The following is a 17826-nucleotide window of genomic DNA, read 5'->3' on the forward strand; positions in this document are numbered from 1 at the left end:
CAGAATACATTTATGAATTTTTTTAAAAGCTTTTAAGGAATCTCTACATCCAAACATGGGGCTCGAACTTACAACCCTGAGAGCAAGAGTTGCACATTCCAGCGACTGAGCCAGCCAGACACCCCTACGTTTATGAATTTTATTTTTTTTTTATTTTTTATTTTTTTTAATTTTTTTTTATTTATTTATGATAGTCACAGAGAGAGAGAGAGAGAGAGAGAGGCAGAGACACAGGCAGAGGGAGAAGCAGGCTCCATGCACTGGGAGCCTGACGTGGGATTCGATCCCGGGTCTCCAGGATCGCGCCCTGGGCCAAAGGCAGGCACCAAACCGCTGCGCCACCCAGGGATCCCCGTTTATGAATTTTAGAACATGAAAATGGACCAAAAAAGCCAGTGTTTTCATCAGTTTCTTTTGTAATATCTAAGAAAGGGCAGCAGATAATATATCTTAACAGTGGCTAAGTTAATATTTTTATTGGAGGCCAGGAGAAAATCCAAATAGACTTTTTCTCACAAACATTTTTAGTGCAGCATGAAAGAAAATGTAGAAAGGAAATTTTTTGTTGATCTAATTGCTGACCCCAAAGCCATGAGCTGACTCACCTATTTCTGATTCAAAAGAGCTACTAATTCAAACCTCTGGCCTAAGTTCGTCCTGGAAATTAACTAATTTCTCTAGTTCTTTGAACTAGCTCTTTCAGAGCACCAAAAGTTAGTACAAAGCGTGGCAATTCATCCTGATTTACATTTATAACCCCTATAAAATCTGGAACGAGATTGGGCTGTGAGGGGAATATAAAGGTAGCTCATAAAGCAAAAGAATTATTTGTTCCACCTACGACGACCATATGCATTTCTCAACCATAATAGGACTCTGATGAAATAATTTCAAAATTGTCCATTTAATACACAATATTCTTAGACTGAAATGATGTCATAGCTACACAGAAATTAGACTCTGAGTAATTTCTGATTGAATGCAATTAAACTTCCACATTAAATATGGAATAAATATTAAGCATGTTCCCTATTACTTACCATGTCCTTTTAAAAAGTATGATTTCAGTTAAAAATAAATTGGCACTAGAATAGGTTTCACTTTGGCATGACTGAACTTTCTATCATTTCCTGCTTTTGAAAACAATTTAGGCTGTATTCACTTACACAGCAGCTTTTTATTGTTCATTATCTGTGCCTGGCCAATTTGAAAGCCAGTTTCTTCCAAAGGGAATGCATTGTCAAGAGTGGGGTTTTCTTTATTTCAAACGCAGTTTATATGAATATGATATACAAATAGTTCATATGAAGATGTAAACTTTAAAACTTCTAGAATACCTTCACTGAATTTTGGTGTAAAGAGTCAACAAAATTTATTCTGCAAAATAACTGGGAACCTTTTTATGCAAAAATGAGTATTTTATTTTGGCAGCACTAAAGGAAAAAAAAACCCACTGTATTTCTACATTGAGGTGAAAACAGTGTTTAAACTTTCTTATCAATCAAATACATTCCAAAAGAAAGTGTGTTTTATGAAGGTTCCAAAGCACAGGCAAATCTTAACACAATAATACAGGAATCTGTAATACTGAAAATGTCTTTTCTGATAGGGTGTTTAACAAACATAACTTTTGAATTATAAAACCAGTGAAGTAATCCCTTCCTAGTAACCATGTTGAGTGAAATTGGGCTTTGTTCCATTAATACTCTAATAATTCCATTGTAATACTTTTTACTGCTAAGACACTTTTAAAGTCTGTACTTAAAATAAGTTTTGAAAGTCGAAAAGTGTACAAAGTTCCAGATAAAAAGATTAATAGATGCAATTTAAATAAAATTTTTCTTTTACCAATTAACAATGATTACCTTTAGCAGATACAGATTGAACTTTAAAACCCAACTCTCGAAAACTTGTGTTTAAATTTTAATCAGACATCGAAGGAAAAGATTACCATATTTGGACACCTTTTACAAGAATTTTTTTTTTCCGTATTAAAGCAGAAACCAGTTTCTAAACCCTTTTATTGAATTGTATATTCTGTTTGGACAAATATCAAAAATAGAAGACTGTCACTTTTGCTTTTGTAATTGTGATTTTTCACTGCAGTCTTCTATAACTTTTACAGAGTTCATGGTCCCTAATATCTCCCCACCCTCCATTTTTCCTAGGTGGGGAAATGGCTGCCACAAACTTTTCACTGATAATTAGAGTTTCTGGAAACAAGTACTGTTTGTTACTATTTAAGAGTGACTCAATTTGGGCACTCTGGGTGGACGGTTTACAGGTTTTCTTGTGATGCATACCACAGTCTCCAGCATGAAATATCCTAGGAACCTGAGGAACCAGCACTTTCCAGAACTTTGGAAGACAAGATACAGTTAAATATTGAAGAGTCCAGTCCCAGTTATAATCATCATAAGTACAGAAAGTGTCTGTGCACTCAATCAGCTTCTGATAGGCATCCCGGGTCAAGGCTAGACCCATATTGTGCTCTGTGGATTTCCAAGTTTTCACATCTACCTTGTCGGCAATGCCATGGAAACTTCGAATGGCCGTATAGGTCCCCAGGGAGAGAACATCACACTCAGGACACTCTTCCTGCCTTAACTTCCACATCTTTTTGAAGACATGGTAAAAGTCTGGGGCTAAATAGTGATCCTCCTCTAGGAAAAGTATGAGGCCAGCATAGTCTCGAAGAACTTTGACCCTTTCCCATACAAAATGCAGCTTCCACCACCAATGGTGTTTGGTTTGGGAGAACTTGGCCTCTCTATAATGGCCAAAGGAGTCGGGATACTCAGCATTGATGCATCCCATCTTCAAAGCTGCAGTCTTCTCCAGGTCTCTGGGGCAATCTCTGGGGTCGCTGCCTGGAAACTCGTTGGGGTACAACTGAATGCTGAAAGGAAAGAACACCTGCAGAACCGGACAGAAATCCACCCCAGCGATCAGTTGATTGATTTCTGTGGACCAGAAGTCATGGCTAAAGATGACGAGGACGTTGTCAATGCCCTGGGCTTTTCGGAGTGAGTCCAGCAGCAGTCTGAGGTAATCGGGCCGGTTATGCACCTGGACCACCAGCACCAGCTCCCGGGGTGCCCAGGAGCCGGCCTTATCTACATTCCTCAGCGTCTGGTCAAAGTTCAGCTGGTACACCAGGGACCTGTACCGCAGCGTCAGGTTGTCCGCCTCGGGCTGCGGGGCCGCCGGGACCAGAGGAGCCGCCGACTCGTTGGAGACCCGGCGGATGCCCACGGACACCGCAGAATGGTCCCCGCCCCGGCCGCCCGCACCTCGCGCGGGCTCGGCGTCCAGCAGCGGCGGGGCGAGGGCCTCGTTCTTCCTTTGTCGCCCATTGCTGCTCCAGAGGACGAAGCCGCAGGCGGCCACCACGAGCGTCAGGATCAGCACCTTCCGCTTGTAGATGCGGAACCTCATGGTCTCCAGGGCCGGGAGCGCGGGCGGGCGGGCGGGCGGGCGGGCGCGAAGAGGAGCTAGCGGCTTCTGCACAGAAGGGGCGGGCGGGTGGCGGCCGTCGCCTTGGCCTGTAGCAGTCGGTACTGGCCCCGCGGCTGCCCCAGCTAACTCATCTCGGGTCCCGGGGGTCCTGGGGCCCGAAGGGTCTCAGTTCCCCCGAGCCGCCCAGGCTCCCCACATCCTCGCCTGGCAGCGGCAGCTCGGGCAGCGGCCCCGCCGCTAGGAGCCGCGGCTCGGCGTCGCCTCGGTCCTCTCCATTCAGCACGGGTCCCGGAAGAAGCGCCGCCGCGGCCCCACCGCACCCCCGCGGGGTTACCTGCGCCTCCAGCGGCCCCGCGTCCGCTGCTCTCTCATCCTTACGCGGGCCCCAGGCCGCCGAGAGCCAGCGACGCAGCCTCGCCCCACTCCGCCGGCGACCGTTCTGACAACCCGCGACTGGCCCGCCGAGCGCCGCGGCCCTCGGGCCCACACCCCTCCGGCCCGCCCCTGGGGCCGCTGGTTGGAGCTTCCCGGACGCGTCCGGGGACGCCAGGCCGCCGCTGCCTGCTGCCTATTGGGCCGTCGCACTGTCGCTCACGCTCAGTTCCTACTTCCGCTTGGTCCTCCCTTTCCTGTGAGGCGCGAGCGAAGCGAGGTGAGGCCGGTGGACGCCGAGTTTCCCGGTAAGCTGGGGCGGGAGTGCTGCCGGGGTCTCCGCGGGCGCCTCCAGTGCTCTGAGTCTGGGGTGGGCCCCACCCGCCGCCTTGGCTTGGTACTTGGAGGACTGGCGTCCCCCCTCGGAAGGGGCTGCTCGCGAATGGCGGCCAGTGGGCCGGAGACACTAAGGACACGTCAGCCTTCAGGGCTGCTGACGGGTGACGGCGCCTCGGAGGGGAAAGTGAAACCAGACTAGGCAGTCGCCGAAGAAGGGACTGCGGCGGGCCGCAGCGCTGGCCGCAGCCGAGCCGAGCCGGGATACGCAGGAGCTAGAACAGGGAGGAAGGGGCTGCGAGGAGGAGTCCGCCACGGTGGCCGTCTCCGAGAGAGAAAATTGGGTAACCGCCACCACTCAAGCTCCGAAGGACCCGGGTTGTGGGGGGAGCTGTCTCCTGGGCGCCCCTGTGCCGCTGCTCGTGCGGACTTTTAGTGAATCTAATTCCATTAATTAATGCCCCAAGCATTCCCAAAAGGCGTGCACTCTTACGTTTATGTATTGACTCCTATGTAAAAGGAGTACTTGGTGGGTTTATACATTACTGATAAATGTAATGTTTTCTTAGATTTTTAGAGCACTTTATTCAAAATGTTTAACGTCTGTTACTGTAATTTTAAATGTTTCACCAGTTTTCGTCGTGCAGACAACGCCACTGCAGAGATGGTCAATGTTCCCAAAACCCGAAGGACTTTCTGTAAGAAGTGTGGAAAGCATCAGCCTCACAAAGTGACCCAGTATAAGAAGGGCAAGGATTCCCTTTATGCCCAGGGAAAGAGGCGCTATGATCGGAAGCAGAGTGGCTATGGTGGGCAGACAAAGCCAATTTTCCGGAAGAAGGCTAAAACCACAAAGAAGATTGTGCTGAGGCTTGAATGCGTTGAACCTAACTGCAGGTCCAAGAGGATGCTGGCCATTAAGAGATGCAAGCATTTCGAACTGGGAGGAGATAAGAAGAGAAAAGGCCAAGTGATCCAGTTCTAAGCTTTGCGATTTTGAGAGGAAAATGTTGACGCTGTAGAATTACGCATTTGAAAATAAATGCTGTGATACTTTCACTCAAATATTTTGCGTTTTCTTGAAATCCAAATAGAATCACATGCCTAACGCGATTCATAATTAGGGAAATGATAGCAAATTTGTCAATGAACTAAGATTTATCCTCTTCTCAAATTCTTATATTTAGTTCCACAAAATTGGAATTTTGCATTTATATATAAAGAATACAGGAGTCCCACCTCCCAACTTTAGAGCTAGGTTATGGAGATAAATCACATTAGCAGGGAAAAAACTACTTTCTTTACTTTTTCTGGTCAATTTCAAACTTATGTGTTAGATGAATTTGTAATCATGACTGATGAGCTGCTGGGAAATCAGATTTTGAAAAAAGTAAATGAAGAGGATAAATTAGGCCTGCCTATAGCTGACTGGGGCAGAGTATCCAAGTTGAGGTATAAAAAGCTGACTTGCAAATTGGGGGGGGGCACTAGCCATATATAGGTATTTAAATTAAAAATGCACTTGCTCAGTTACACTAGCTACATTTAGTGCTCAACAGCCACACATGCTGAGTGGCTACCCCTACTGGACAACACAGATAACCTTTCCATCATAGTTTTTGGGACAGCACCATAGCACCCTTTTAGACTGGTCCTGAATGTAAGGACCAGTTCTAAAGCAAGAGATTCTGAAGCTATGAAAAAAATGTGAGTCTGTGATAGCACAAACTAGATTTTTTAGAAATCATTTTGGGAGATACTCAAATGTTGCAACTTCTTGGTCACAGGTTTGAGAAAGTAAGCAGTAAACCACTGAAAATTGAAAGGAAGGCTGAAAATCAAGTGAGCCTTGTAACCCATGGGAGGTAAAACATGAGTATCAAAAAAAGTGACAAAGCGTATGGGTTATGAAAAAAATTCTGCATTTTGTATAAGGATTTTAAGTTGGCCAAGATATTTACATGGGATGGCTCATAGATGAATAAGAATGCAAAGGGCAAGGGGTAAGGGTAACAGCTGGTTGGCACTTTGTCCCAACATAGATATATTTGATTTGTTGATGATGAAAAATGACTTTCTAGGGATGCCTGGGTACCTCGGCGGTTAAACGTCTGCCTTTGACTCAGGGCATGATCCCGGAGTCTGGGGATGGAGTCCCACAAAGGGCTTGCTTGCTGCATGGAACCTGCTTCTCCCTCTGCCTATATGCCTCTGCTTCTGTGTCTCTCTTGAATAAATAAATAAAATCTTAAAATTTAAAAACTCCACTTAAAATAACTTTCTACAAGAACATGTAAAAATTGGATACATGGGCAGCCTGGGTGGCCCAGCGGTTTAGCACCGCCTTCAGCGCAAGGCGTGATCCTGGAGACTCAGGATCTAGTGCCACATCAGGCTCCCAGCATGGAGCCTATTTCTCCCTCTGCCTGTGTCTCTGCCTCTCTCTCTCTCTCTCTCTCCCTCCCCCCCACCCCCCCCCCCGTGTCTCTCATGAATAAATAAAATCTTAAAAAAAATTGGATACAAGTTAAATACGCAGCATGAAAGAATTCATGAAAGACAACAGAGGCAGAGACATAGGCAAAGGTCTCCAGAAGCAGGCTCTCTGTGGGAAGCCCGATGGACTCAATCACAGGGCCCATGGACTCCATCACAGGGCCGTGGGGATCACAACCTGAGCCAAAGGCAGGTGCTCAACCACAGCCACCCAGGCGTCCTAGAATTCTTAGTTTTAAAGAATAAAAAATGAATTAACTTTAGAAGGCAGTATAAAGCCTGGGCTTAAAATCTCTGATCTGGGTTCACAGTACCTCCTAGGGTAATTTGTGAGGATTAAATCAAATAATGTATGTAAAACACCTGGAACAAGATGTAGTTAAATGGCAGCTCTTTTTATTTAAGCCATGTTTGCTTTATATATGTGATTTTTTAAATGAAAAACTAGAAGTTAGATAGAAATCTTTTGCAGGAAGAATTTAATTGACAACAAGCAATACAAATTTAAAGTCAGCCAAGAATTACTCCTCTGGATCAAAGAATCTGCTCTAAGAAGAAGAGATGTTTTGGAGATCCTATACATAAAGTTTTAATATAAAAATATTTTAACATTTAAAACAGTATTTACTGAGGAATAGTTGTATTTTCAGGAAAAGAATAGGATGCTCCAAAGAAATATTTTAGGAGGACAGAGGAAGTAGTAGTTACCTATGCTTAAAAAATAGTCTTACATAGATTACCTGTAACTCTAAGCCCAAAACAGCAGTGGTTAATGCTAATACCTGAGAGGGGTTTTCTCCAGTAACTCTTAATCTTTCACCTCCTTTGTTCCCAGAAACCAGTTATGAGGCTATTTCAATGATGTAAAAGAGAGGCTGATTTGAAGAGGAGTGGGAATGAACCGAACAGAACAGTTCTACTGGTTCCATTTTCCACAATTTTTTCAAGCAGCTTCGTTTTCCATTCCCTCGCCTTATCTCAAATCCTCATCATAGTTTAGCCGGTGTATCACTACCACCTTTTAAATTAAAAATACAAAAATATTAAGTGACTAAAATAATAAACCGAAAAAAGAACAACCCTTGAATACAGAATGTAGTCAGTAAAATGTAGCAATTTTCTGCTCCTTCTAAACAACCCTAAAATCTTGTTCCAATTCTAAAAGTCAAAAAACTTAGAAATCACAACAAAAATTATGTGAATTACATTACAAAACTTATAAAAGCTGATGTCTGTTTATCCCAAAGCAACTCCAACTTTATGCTTGAAAACAGACTTCTATATGTAGAATATACCTGAAAAACACAAAAAACGGTATACCATAGATTCATACCAGACAAGTTCTCACTAAAATTTAGACTATCTTAGTCTTCCAAGGTATATTTTTTGCATACAGAAATTCAATTTCTTTAATTGAAATTCAAGAATAAAACTGATAAGAAAATTCTATGACTGGAGTGGTAGGCATCAACTTCTGTTTAACATTAAAAGATAACCCCACAACCCATTCTGGAAATATTATGCTGAAATCAGCACAAGTGCAATAAACTAATAAAAGTTTATTTCACAATAAAATAATATAGGTCTTAATGAAATTAAGGTTTTACAGTCAAATGATTGAAAATGTTAGAGTAACACATTCTTCCCTTCAAGTAAGTATACAAAAGGCTTCCCTTTCTCCAATCTGACACAGTTAAACCATAAATGAATCCCAAACTGATCTGTAACTAGACGGAATTTCTTTTTGTGGTATCACCTATTACTTTAACATATCACAGCAATTTACATAACATGTTAGAGAACAGAAGTAAGAGATAACAGGCGCTTCAGTACCACCCATATTATCTACTAAGACCACAGTGTGAGCAACAGAGTGTAGATTCATGGTAGTAGTTCCCTGAATAAAAGAGTTTAGACAGAATCTTCCACAAACACAGGTTTTTGCAGTATCCAAATCTTGGCAAAGATGCAAAGGAATGATAGGAGAGCCATATGGAATCCTAATGGAAAAAAAGTTTAAAAAATACTGTTTAAATATGTTACTAGATTCAGAAATTCATGTAAAATATCATGAATTACTGGACACTGAATTATAACCATGGAAAAATAAGATTACTCCAGTAAGGTTCTCTCTTCCAAACAGTTAAGAGCGGGGAAAATATACTAAAAATACCATATGATGCTGTAAACCTAAGAGGATCTATACTACCACATAAAGTATCTTTTAGCACTGTCACTTAATAGCAAAACCCATGGAATAAAATGAAAAGTCATCTGTCCTTTACATCTATACTGTATGACCAATATAAAATGATCATTTAAATACATAGTTGTTACACAATTCTCATAACGGTAATGGGAAAATTATGGATTTCTCCCTGTGAAGAAATATTTATATAAATAAATCCAAATACTCTCTCAGGCATCCACTGTTAAAAGGGACTTTTAAACTGTGAAATAGGGATCCCTGGGTGGCACAGCGGTTTAGCGCCTGCCTTTGGCTCGGGGCGCGATCCTGAAGACCGGGGATCGAATCCCACGTCGGGCTCCCGGTGCATGGAGCCTGCTTCTCCCTCTGCCTGTGTCTCTGCCTCTCTCTCTCTCTCTCTGTGACTATCATGAATAAATTAAAAAAAAAAAAAATTAAAAAAAAAATGTAATGCCACATAACAAATCCTGTGATAAAAACAAGGCAAGCTATGTAAAGGGCTGTCCCAAACTATAAATAGTCAGAAAAGACCTTTCTGGGTGCCACTGGAAAAGAACTGAAGTGAGAAAGTGAGCTATGGAACTTTCTGGAAGAAAAGCATTCCAAGGGCAGCCTGGGTGGCTCAGCGGTTTAGTGCTGCCTTGAGCCCAGGGCCTGATCCTGGAGACTCGGCATCGAGTCCCATATTGGGCTCCCTGCATGGAGCCTGCTTCTCCCTCTGCCTGTGTCTCTCATGAATAAATAAATAAAATCTTAAAAAAAAAAAAAAAAAAAGAAAAGAAAAGCATTCCAAGCAGAGGTTAGGAGCACCAAGAAGGTCACTGGAGCAAGGGGTCAGTTTGTGCACAGCATTGTAAACTACGTTAAAGACAGTGATTACAAGGATGATGAGGGGCGCCTAGGTGGCTTAGTAGGTTAAGTGTCTGACTTCGGCTCAGGTCATGATCCTAAGGTTCTGGGATCCAGCCCCGCATTCAGCAACTCGCTCAGCGGGGAGTCTGCTCTCCCTCTCCCTGACACTTCCCCTGCTCATGCTCTTTCTCTGTCAGATAAATAAATAAAATCTTAAAACAAAAACAATAAGGATGATGAAAATACTAGAATGCTAACAAAGATATCACATTTTATGACTATTAAAGTCTTACCTATTATATAATATGGCTCGTGCAGAGGATTCCAGTAAACTTAATGGCGTTTGCAGCATTATAACTGGAAGTACTTTTGGTTGTTCGAAAGTATTTCCAAAAAGATCCAAGTACTCAAGGGATAAATTCTTAAATTCACTAGGCAAAAAAGGAAGCTTATTTCGAGCTGCCGACAAAAAACGCAGGTTTGTCAACTGTCCCATCTTGAAAGGAAATCGAATCAATTCATTATCATCAAGTTTCAGATCTGTAAGTTCTCGGAGCTGGCAAAACTGCACAGGGAGTGCTTTAATTTTGTTCTTGCTGAGATCCAAACTCCGAAGTGATGTCTGGAGTGTAGATTGACACAAGGCTACACTAAATGACTCCAAGTGATTGTCATTCAGGTTAAGTTCTTGAAGATGGATGAGGTCTCCAATTGTAGCTGGAAGCTTTTTTATATGGTTGTGACTCAAGTCTAATTTCCTAAGGTTTCTTAAGGAAAGCATACGTGTATCAATTCGAATAAGCCCACAATAAGAAGTCTGAAGATGTTCCAGAGAAGGTGGGAAGTTCCTGCTTAGAGGATAGTCCTTTTTGGATGTGATAACCATTTTAGTTTTACATTTTTCAAATTCTGAAGTCTTCACTGGTGCGAAGGTTGAAAGCGGTGCTTCAATATCACAACCTCTGTGAGCCAGTCTCAGAGCTGAAAGGAAACTCTTTAAACTGCTGGAATTGGCCTAGATAAATAAAAATAAGTTATACAATTATAAATTCCACTTTAGATAATATATGCATGCTAATTCATCCTGTAATGAATTCTATAAAGTTATACATGCAAAATGATGCAATAATTTCTTGGAAATGGCTGTAATGGTTTATATGAACTGAGACAGGGCACCTGGGTGGCTCATTTGGTGATGTGTGTAGCTCTTGACCTCAGGGTTGTGAGTTCGAGCCCCACGTTGGGTGAGAAGATTGCTTAAAAACAAAACCTTTAGGGGTGTGTCAGTAGTGAAGTCAGTTAAGCATCTGACTCATGGTTTGGCTCAGGTCATGATCTCAGGGTCGTAAAATCAAGCCCATGTTGGCTGGCACTCAGTGTGGTCTGAGATTCTCTCTTTCTCTCCCCCTGCTCCTCCTGCTCGTGCTCTCTTACTTTCTCTTTAAAATAAACAAATCTTAAAAAAAAAAAAAAAAAAGATGAACTAAGGCAAATCTCCAGTGCCTCTGAGATAGACTGAAATGGTGCTGTGCATTGCAAAATACCCAGGGCTGCCATTCACACAAAAACTTGGAATTATGAAAAGCAACAACGCTGTCAAAAGCAGGGCCAAATGGCACTGTAACAAGTGCTAGAAAACATGAAAAGCAAGAGAGATGGCTTCCAGCTGGACAGAAAAACCACTAGCAAAGTGATATGTGAACTAAGTTATCAATAGAAATAACTAATGCTTGCAGTATATTATATAAGTTTCCTAGAGTTTAGATGTGAAGGACTAGTGAACTTGTAGCAAGTTTGAGAACAGTATGTGATCTCATTTGGTTGGAACGTAGGAGCTTTGTAGAGATGTAAAATACAGTATGGGGATGGTATAGATGAACCTGTTATCAAGTAAGGAGGATGGAACAATCAGGTTGTGGGAAATATTTGAAGAACTTTAAGCATGAGAATTACATGACAAGGCTAAATATTATTTCAGCAGCAGTATACACAGTGAAGTAGTGTGAGGTAAGTTTGGAGACCTGGGTCAAGTAGGTCTAGTACAGGGTAATGGCTTAAAGATTTCAAAGTGACAAAGACTGAGCTATGAGAATGGAAGGCAGGTATGGTAGGGAAAAGGCAAAGGACTGGAATAAAGCCTTTAATTGGGGGATAGGAAAAAAGATGCCAGAGATAGGAGACAAAGGAGTGGCTAAGAAAAACCAAAGGTAAACCAAAATAGTGCCCTGTCACAGATGCTAGGAAAAGAAAGTTTTATTAAGAAGGGAGTAGTCATCAGTGTCAAATTCTACAGAGCTCAAAAAGGATGAAAAATAATGGCTACGTGTGATGCCTGGGTGGCTTGGCGGTTGAGCATCTGCCTTTGGCTCAGGGCATGATCCCCGAGTCTAGGGATCAAGTTCCACTTTGGGCTCCTTGCAGGGAGCCTGCTTCTGTCTCTGCCTCCTCTCTCTCTCTGTGTGTCTCACATGAGTAAACTTAAAAAAAAAAAATAATAATGGTAATGTGATTGGCAAATAGGAAGGACATCAGTGATCTTTGAGACAGTGTTTTGAATAAACCACTGAAAACAAAAGTGAAAACGAGATAGTAAGTGGAGGCCATGGATTTGGCCTTGTCTTTTTAGAAATTTGTCTATTCTATTTTCTTACTTGGTAAGACCTCAGCTTGTTTTTAGGTAGAAGGGAATAGAAGGAAGGCTGAGTATCAAGAGAAAATGAAAACCTGCAAGAAAGGAGGTAGAACAAAATGTTTCCATTCACTACAAATACCTTAAATTATCATCAAACTTTCTTATTTACAAAGCACTTTGGGTTGAGGATAATGCAAGGTTGTATGAGATCTTGCCTCTACCCTCTGGGAGCGGGTCGGGAGAAGGGGAGATAGGGCATAGCAAAGTTTTATTTCAATGGTTTAAGTATTTTCTAAAAAGATAATAATAAATAAAGTACTCCTAAAATGATCCTAATTGTATTTGATCTTTTTTTACCCTAAATTTAGATTTGTAAACTGTGGTTATGCTCACAAAATGCAGACTTGTGCCCCTGGCCTTAGAGTTTTCCTCTAAGAATACCCTAAGACTCCACCTGGAACACTGAAACAAGTCATTTTCCTTCTTCCTCATCCTGCATAGCCTTACCAGGCTCTCTTCACTTTTAGAGCTATGCCAGCATGCCAAAGAAGCTGCTATTGCTTCTTCAAACATACCTGCCAAGTATCCAACTCTATTCAGCTATGTGGGATATCAGGATGCTTAGACTCTTCTATAAAGAAAATACAGTCAACCAAACTAATCATTAATGTTTTTAATACTGTACCTTACTTAGGGGTGCCTAGGTGGTTCAGTCTGTTAAGCATCTGCCTTAGGTCATGAAGCCAGGGTCCTAGGATTGAGCCTTGTGTTGGGCTCCCCACTTAGCAATGAGTCTGCCACTGTCTCTCCCCCAGCTTGTGCTCTTTCAAATAAATAAATAAATAAAATATTTAAAAAAGACAAAAAAAGATCATACCTTACTTAGACAGATATCCACAGGAGGCTCCTTTAACCGAACAGTAGCTTTCCCCTCATCCACAAATTTGGTGAAGAATTGCTCAATGTTTTCCTTTAGCTACTTAAAACCAATGAGAAAAAAAAAGGAAAAAAAAAAAAGGACAAAACCAGGTATTATTATTCAGTAATGTTTATTACTAGATAATATATTTATAATTAATAGTCAATAAATATTATTTACAACTAGAATGTGCCAGTTACGTTGCCAGACTTTTACTCCTTAAGTCTGGGTGTTCTGTGGTTTTTAGTTTTAATTTCATTGGGTTTTTTTCTTTTAGCATTTGGGTAGCTACATTTCTTATCTAGCTTATGGTAGATATTATTGTTTTATTAGCCCAGTAACTCTTACCTGTGAATCCTGTTTGGGAAAAAGCTCCTTTAGTCCCATTCCAACTATGTGGCCATAATAGGAACTGCCAATAGTAGTTACTTGCCTTCTTGAGTTCATTACTCTCAAGTCGATATACCTCCCACAAGATTATAAACTCCCTGAAAGCAGAATCTTGTCTCCTTTGTTCACTACTGTATCCATGGAGCCACAATAGTGGCCAATATATAATAGGTGCTCAAAAAATTTTAATGACTGATGTTGCTTCTGCTTTAGACTTCAACTACTGATGAGCACTCACTCTGTACCAGTTAATATAATAGGGGGCTTAAAACAATTGTAGTAAAGAAAACCAACATGGTATTTACAAAGCTGTCAGTCTGATGAGAGATTATTAAATAATTACAAGCCTAACAAATATTAAGATAAGGGAAGTACAGGTTGCTCTAAGACCTCATATCATATAGCAAATGGATATCCCTTACCTGGTCAAGGGAAAAGGTGACCTTGAAGGTGAGAACTGAAGGATTAGGAGATATTGGGCAAGTGAAGGTACTGGGGAAAGAGAGGGAATAGCATACCAAAAGGAAAAAATGTGTGCAAAGCCTTGAAGGCAAGAGAGGTTGGCAGCTGTGAGGAGCTGAAAGAAGTTCAGTATGGCTGAAGGATTCCATGAAAAGAGGCAGGTGAACCTGGACAGGCAGAGAATGAATGGCAAAAGACTTTGTAAACTATGTCAAGAATTTTGGATTTGGGGGTGCCTGCCTTGGTGGCTCAGTGGTCGAGTGTCTGCCTTTGGCTCAGGTCATGATTCCGGGATCCTGGGATCCAATCTCCAAGCCAGACTCCTCGCAGGGAGCCTGCTTCCCCCTCTGCCTAGGTCTCTGCTTCTCTCTGTCTCTCATGAATAAATAAATGAAATCTTAAAAAAAAAAAAAAAGAGTTTTGGATTTTATTCTACAAACAATATCCACTGAATGACTTGAAGCTGGGAACATAGTTAGATCTATATTTTGATAAATTCCCGTTAACTACAGTGTAAGAATGAACTTTGGGGCAAGGGAGAGGGGATGGATGCAGGTAGAGATAGGAATATCTTTTAAGAGACTAGCCAGGCAAGGGGTAATGGTAATTTAGACTGCAGTTGGGACAGAAGGAGGTATGAAAATCTGAAAAATATAGGAGGTTGAATTAAAAGGATTCAACATTTTAGATGTGGGAATGCAAAAGCCTTAAGGTTTCCGGATAGAAGAGAACACTATTTTTTAAAAAAATATTTTATTTATCTATTTGAGAGAGAAAGTGAGAGCATGGGGCGGGGGGAGTGGGGAGCAGAGGGAGAAGGAGAAGCAGACCCTTTGCAGAGCCTGACTCCAAGATTGGATCCCAGGATCCTGGGATCAGGACCTGAGCTTAAGGCAGATGCTCAACTGACTGTGTCACCCAGGTGCCCCAAGAGCAGAGCACTATTTAATGAATTACAGAAGAGGAAGTTTATTGGTGGTAAAGAAAATTAATTTTTAGATTTTCTTGAGTTTGAAATGCTACAACACATCCAAGTGAAGATTTCCAATTTATAAAAGATCCAAGTTGCAAACTAAGGGAGAGGACTAGCCACAGATTTGGAAATCACAGTGAGATGGGCAGGAGCTGAATCATGGGATGGAAAAGCTGGTTTACGAAAGATCCCTAAAGTACTTCCCATACATAGCACTAATACCTTGTCTTCAAGGCCCAGGATAAACACCACTTTAATATATTCAACAAATGTTTATGGAGTACCTACTATGTCGTCCCAAGCCCTATGGCACCACCTCTTCTATAAAAACTTCCTCAAAAAAAAAAAAAAAAACAAAACAAAACAAAAAACTTCCTCAAGCCTCTGTAATCAAACTCATTTTGTTTTGAAACTATTCTTCTACCTTTATTATAACATTTATCATAGTCCAACTTGTATTGTAAGCACTGGTTTCTACTTCTATTTCTTCCCAGTGTTGTAAGGATAGTGACTAAACCAAGTTTATTCTCCCACAGTACCTAGCATAGCATCTTGCACACAGTAAACCTTCAACTCACAGCTCACAATAAAATTTTTTTAAATTTTTTTATTTATTTATGATAGTCACAGAGAGAGAGAGAGAGAGAGGCAGAGACACAGGCAGAGAGAGAAGCAGGCTCCATGCACCGGGAGCCCGATGTGGGATTCGATCCCGGGTCTCCAGGATCACGCCCTGGGCCAAAGGCAGGCGCCAAACCGCTGCGCCACCCAGGGATCCCTCACAATAAAATTTAGATTAGAATTACCACCTACAATTATTAATGCAGCTTAAGTTTTAAGGAAGAAATCATTACAGACTTTTAAAATAGACAGTACCTGAGCTGGGCATGAAAGAGGTTTTGGGGAAGATAACGGTGAAGAAAAGACAGACAAAACTCTTGTTGAGTTTGCTTCTGTCATCTTACAGACTTCTTATAAAATGTTGGGTGACTGCTGAAGTTCTTTCAAGTTGAAAGACTGTATGAGTTGATTCCATGAAGAGGGAGAAACTATGCATACTTTCAAATGCCTATATCAATTACAAAGTGTCTCTGAATGAGATGGTAATAGCCCCTTCCCTCAAGTTAAGAGTATTCACTGTGGAGTACAACACCATAAGGGAAATAATCCCAGAAACTGTACAAAATCCAGACAAAACTCAGATGCAAGGGTGGGAGATGAGTTGCCCCCTCAACTTTATTTATAGTAGACACAAGGGTATTCCAGTCATTTCTACAAAATAACAGTGCCTGATGAAATGAGGGGAAAAGGATTTTATAAAACCTGTGCTTTGAAAATTCTATTTCAACTTCCAACACCTTCTAGAGAGCTTACTACTGCTGTGCAGATGAGAAAGAGTCCTAGCCCTAGAAAATCAAGTCTTAGGAAATTAAACATTTAAGAAAAGAGAAAAGAGATGCAGGAACATGAATAAAAACATCAATATGCAACCTGAAGTATTATTGCTTTACCACTGTACTAATCTGGGCTAGCGACCTTGACCATCCCTTAAAGTCTTAAAAACAAAACAGAAAGCTAGCGAAAAAAACTGTAGGAGGAAAAAAAAAATTAAAAAGCCAGAAATAAATTCCTAAAAAACTAATTAACTAAAAAATAATTAATTTAATTTAAAAAACGGTTTTAAAAAAATTATTGAACGAAAGTGCGATTACTTTACTGGCCCCCTAAACTGGATCGTCGTTTCACTTAAAGTTTCCTTTCACGCAGGCCGAGTTTCCAGACGCCTTAAAGGGGCAGGGTTACTATCTATCAGTAAAAAGAAAGGCTGTCAGCTTAAAGCCAAAGACACGGGAGAGAAAAATAAACGAGAAGGTGCGCTCTCAAAAGCTTTCCTCTTTCGGGTCCACAGGGGGACGGACGCCCAGGGCTCGGGGCGGTGGTGGGGCTCAGGCACCCCGCAGACCGGCTCCGGCCTCGGCAACGGGCGGGCGGGCGAGGCCCGGAGGCGAGGAGCTGAAGGCCGACTCCCGCGGGGCCAGTTGGGTCCACGCACCTCATAGCGGGTCCCGCGCTTGTCCTTCAGGGTGGAGATAAACAGGCAGGTGAGGTGCGCGCCGCTTCGCTCGCCCCGAGCCCGAGGCTGACCTCGGGCCGTCTGCTGACAGAGGCTCAACACCGCCCGGACGCCCTTACCCCGGTTCCTCATTCCCAGAGCCGGCAGCTGCCGACTCACTACCTCAGCCTCACAGTGTAGCTTCATGTCGCCGGAGCGGCGGCCCGCGGCAGCTCCGCCACTGCGCTTTGAAACTTCCCGGTTCCCGCCGCGCCGCGCCGCCGCCGCCAGGGTCCTGGAGCATGCGGGCTGCCCCCGGAGCTGCCTGCCGGCTCCCAGCGCCAACAGCTCGGGGTTCCTCAGGACCCTGGCTCTCCAGGGCCGCGCGGGCGACGGCCGCCCCTCTCACGCGCAGGGCCGGGTCCTCGCTGTGGCTGCAAGTCGCCTGAGGACGCGGCTCGCGTCTCCCGAAACCGGCGACTGGCCGAGGCGCAACGTCCTTTCCCGCGAACGCTTGCGGCGGGGGCGCGGGTGGTTAGAGTTTGGGGGCGGGGTTCTAGTTTCCGCCGGTGACGCTCCGCGCGTTCCCGGGCCGGGGCGGGCCGGGTCGTCGAGTACACCGAAGGGAAGCGGGGTGTCCCTCGGGAGAGGGGAGGTCTCTGCCTACCTGGCT

General features: G+C 42.9%; 3 protein-coding genes across 7 annotated transcripts; 1 reads left to right on the forward strand and 2 right to left on the reverse strand.

Annotated features, from left to right (window-relative positions):
• Window positions 1–1397: 1397 nt before the first annotated feature.
• Window positions 1398–3724, reverse strand: MGAT2 (alpha-1,6-mannosyl-glycoprotein 2-beta-N-acetylglucosaminyltransferase). The gene has a single exon (XM_055304104.1). It carries the CDS (start codon window positions 3436–3438, stop codon window positions 2098–2100), a length of 1341 nt encoding a protein of 446 aa, XP_055160079.1. The 5' UTR covers window positions 3439–3724; the 3' UTR covers window positions 1398–2097.
• Window positions 3725–3989: 265 nt separating this feature from the next.
• On the forward strand, window positions 3990–5226 carry RPL36AL (ribosomal protein L36a like). Of its 2 annotated transcripts, none has more exons than XM_055304106.1 (2): window positions 3990–4139; window positions 4801–5226. In XM_055304106.1, exon 2 carries the CDS (start codon window positions 4832–4834, stop codon window positions 5150–5152), a length of 321 nt encoding a protein of 106 aa, XP_055160081.1. In that variant the 5' UTR covers window positions 3990–4139; window positions 4801–4831; the 3' UTR covers window positions 5153–5226. The 2 variants fall into 2 exon arrangements, with proteins under 2 accessions (XP_055160081.1, XP_055160080.1); XM_055304105.1 differs by lacking the exon at window positions 3990–4139 and adding an exon at window positions 4355–4511.
• A 1887-nt stretch (window positions 5227–7113) lies between these two features.
• On the reverse strand, window positions 7114–17626 carry LRR1 (leucine rich repeat protein 1). Of its 4 annotated transcripts, none has more exons than XM_055303581.1 (4): window positions 17154–17626; window positions 13234–13332; window positions 10018–10739; window positions 7114–7958 (listed from the first exon to the last, which is right to left on the reverse strand). In XM_055303581.1, exons 1-4 carry the CDS (start codon window positions 17358–17360, stop codon window positions 7922–7924), a joined length of 1065 nt encoding a protein of 354 aa, XP_055159556.1. In that variant the 5' UTR covers window positions 17361–17626; the 3' UTR covers window positions 7114–7921. The 4 variants fall into 4 exon arrangements, with proteins under 4 accessions (XP_055159556.1, XP_055159554.1, XP_055159557.1 ...); XM_055303579.1 differs by lacking the exon at window positions 7114–7958 and adding an exon at window positions 8208–8663; XM_055303580.1 differs by lacking the exon at window positions 7114–7958 and adding an exon at window positions 8539–9276.
• Between the last annotated feature and the right edge of the window lie 200 nt (window positions 17627–17826).

Source organism: Nyctereutes procyonoides, unplaced genomic scaffold, assembly GCF_905146905.1.
Source record: "Nyctereutes procyonoides isolate TBG_1078 unplaced genomic scaffold, NYPRO_anot_genome, whole genome shotgun sequence".
In the NCBI taxonomy this organism is placed as follows: domain Eukaryota; kingdom Metazoa; phylum Chordata; class Mammalia; order Carnivora; family Canidae; genus Nyctereutes; species Nyctereutes procyonoides.

Excerpts from the sequence above, each read along its gene's own strand:
- RPL36AL (XM_055304106.1), top strand. The coding sequence starts at position 4,832 with ATGGTCAATGTTCCCAAAACCCGAAGGACTTTCTGTAAGAAGTGTGGA.
- LRR1 (XM_055303579.1), bottom strand. The coding sequence starts at position 17,360 with ATGAAGCTACACTGTGAGGCTGAGGTAGTGAGTCGGCAGCTGCCGGCT. Across the intron at positions 10,740-13,233 it reads TGGATATCTGTCTAAGTAAG|GCCAATTCCAGCAGTTTAAA; the intron begins GTATGATCTTTT and ends TTATTTATCTAG. Across the intron at positions 8,664-10,017 it reads CGAGCCATATTATATAATAG|GATTCCATATGGCTCTCCTA; the intron begins GTAAGACTTTAA and ends TTTTTCCATTAG.
- MGAT2 (XM_055304104.1), bottom strand. The coding sequence starts at position 3,438 with ATGAGGTTCCGCATCTACAAGCGGAAGGTGCTGATCCTGACGCTCGTG.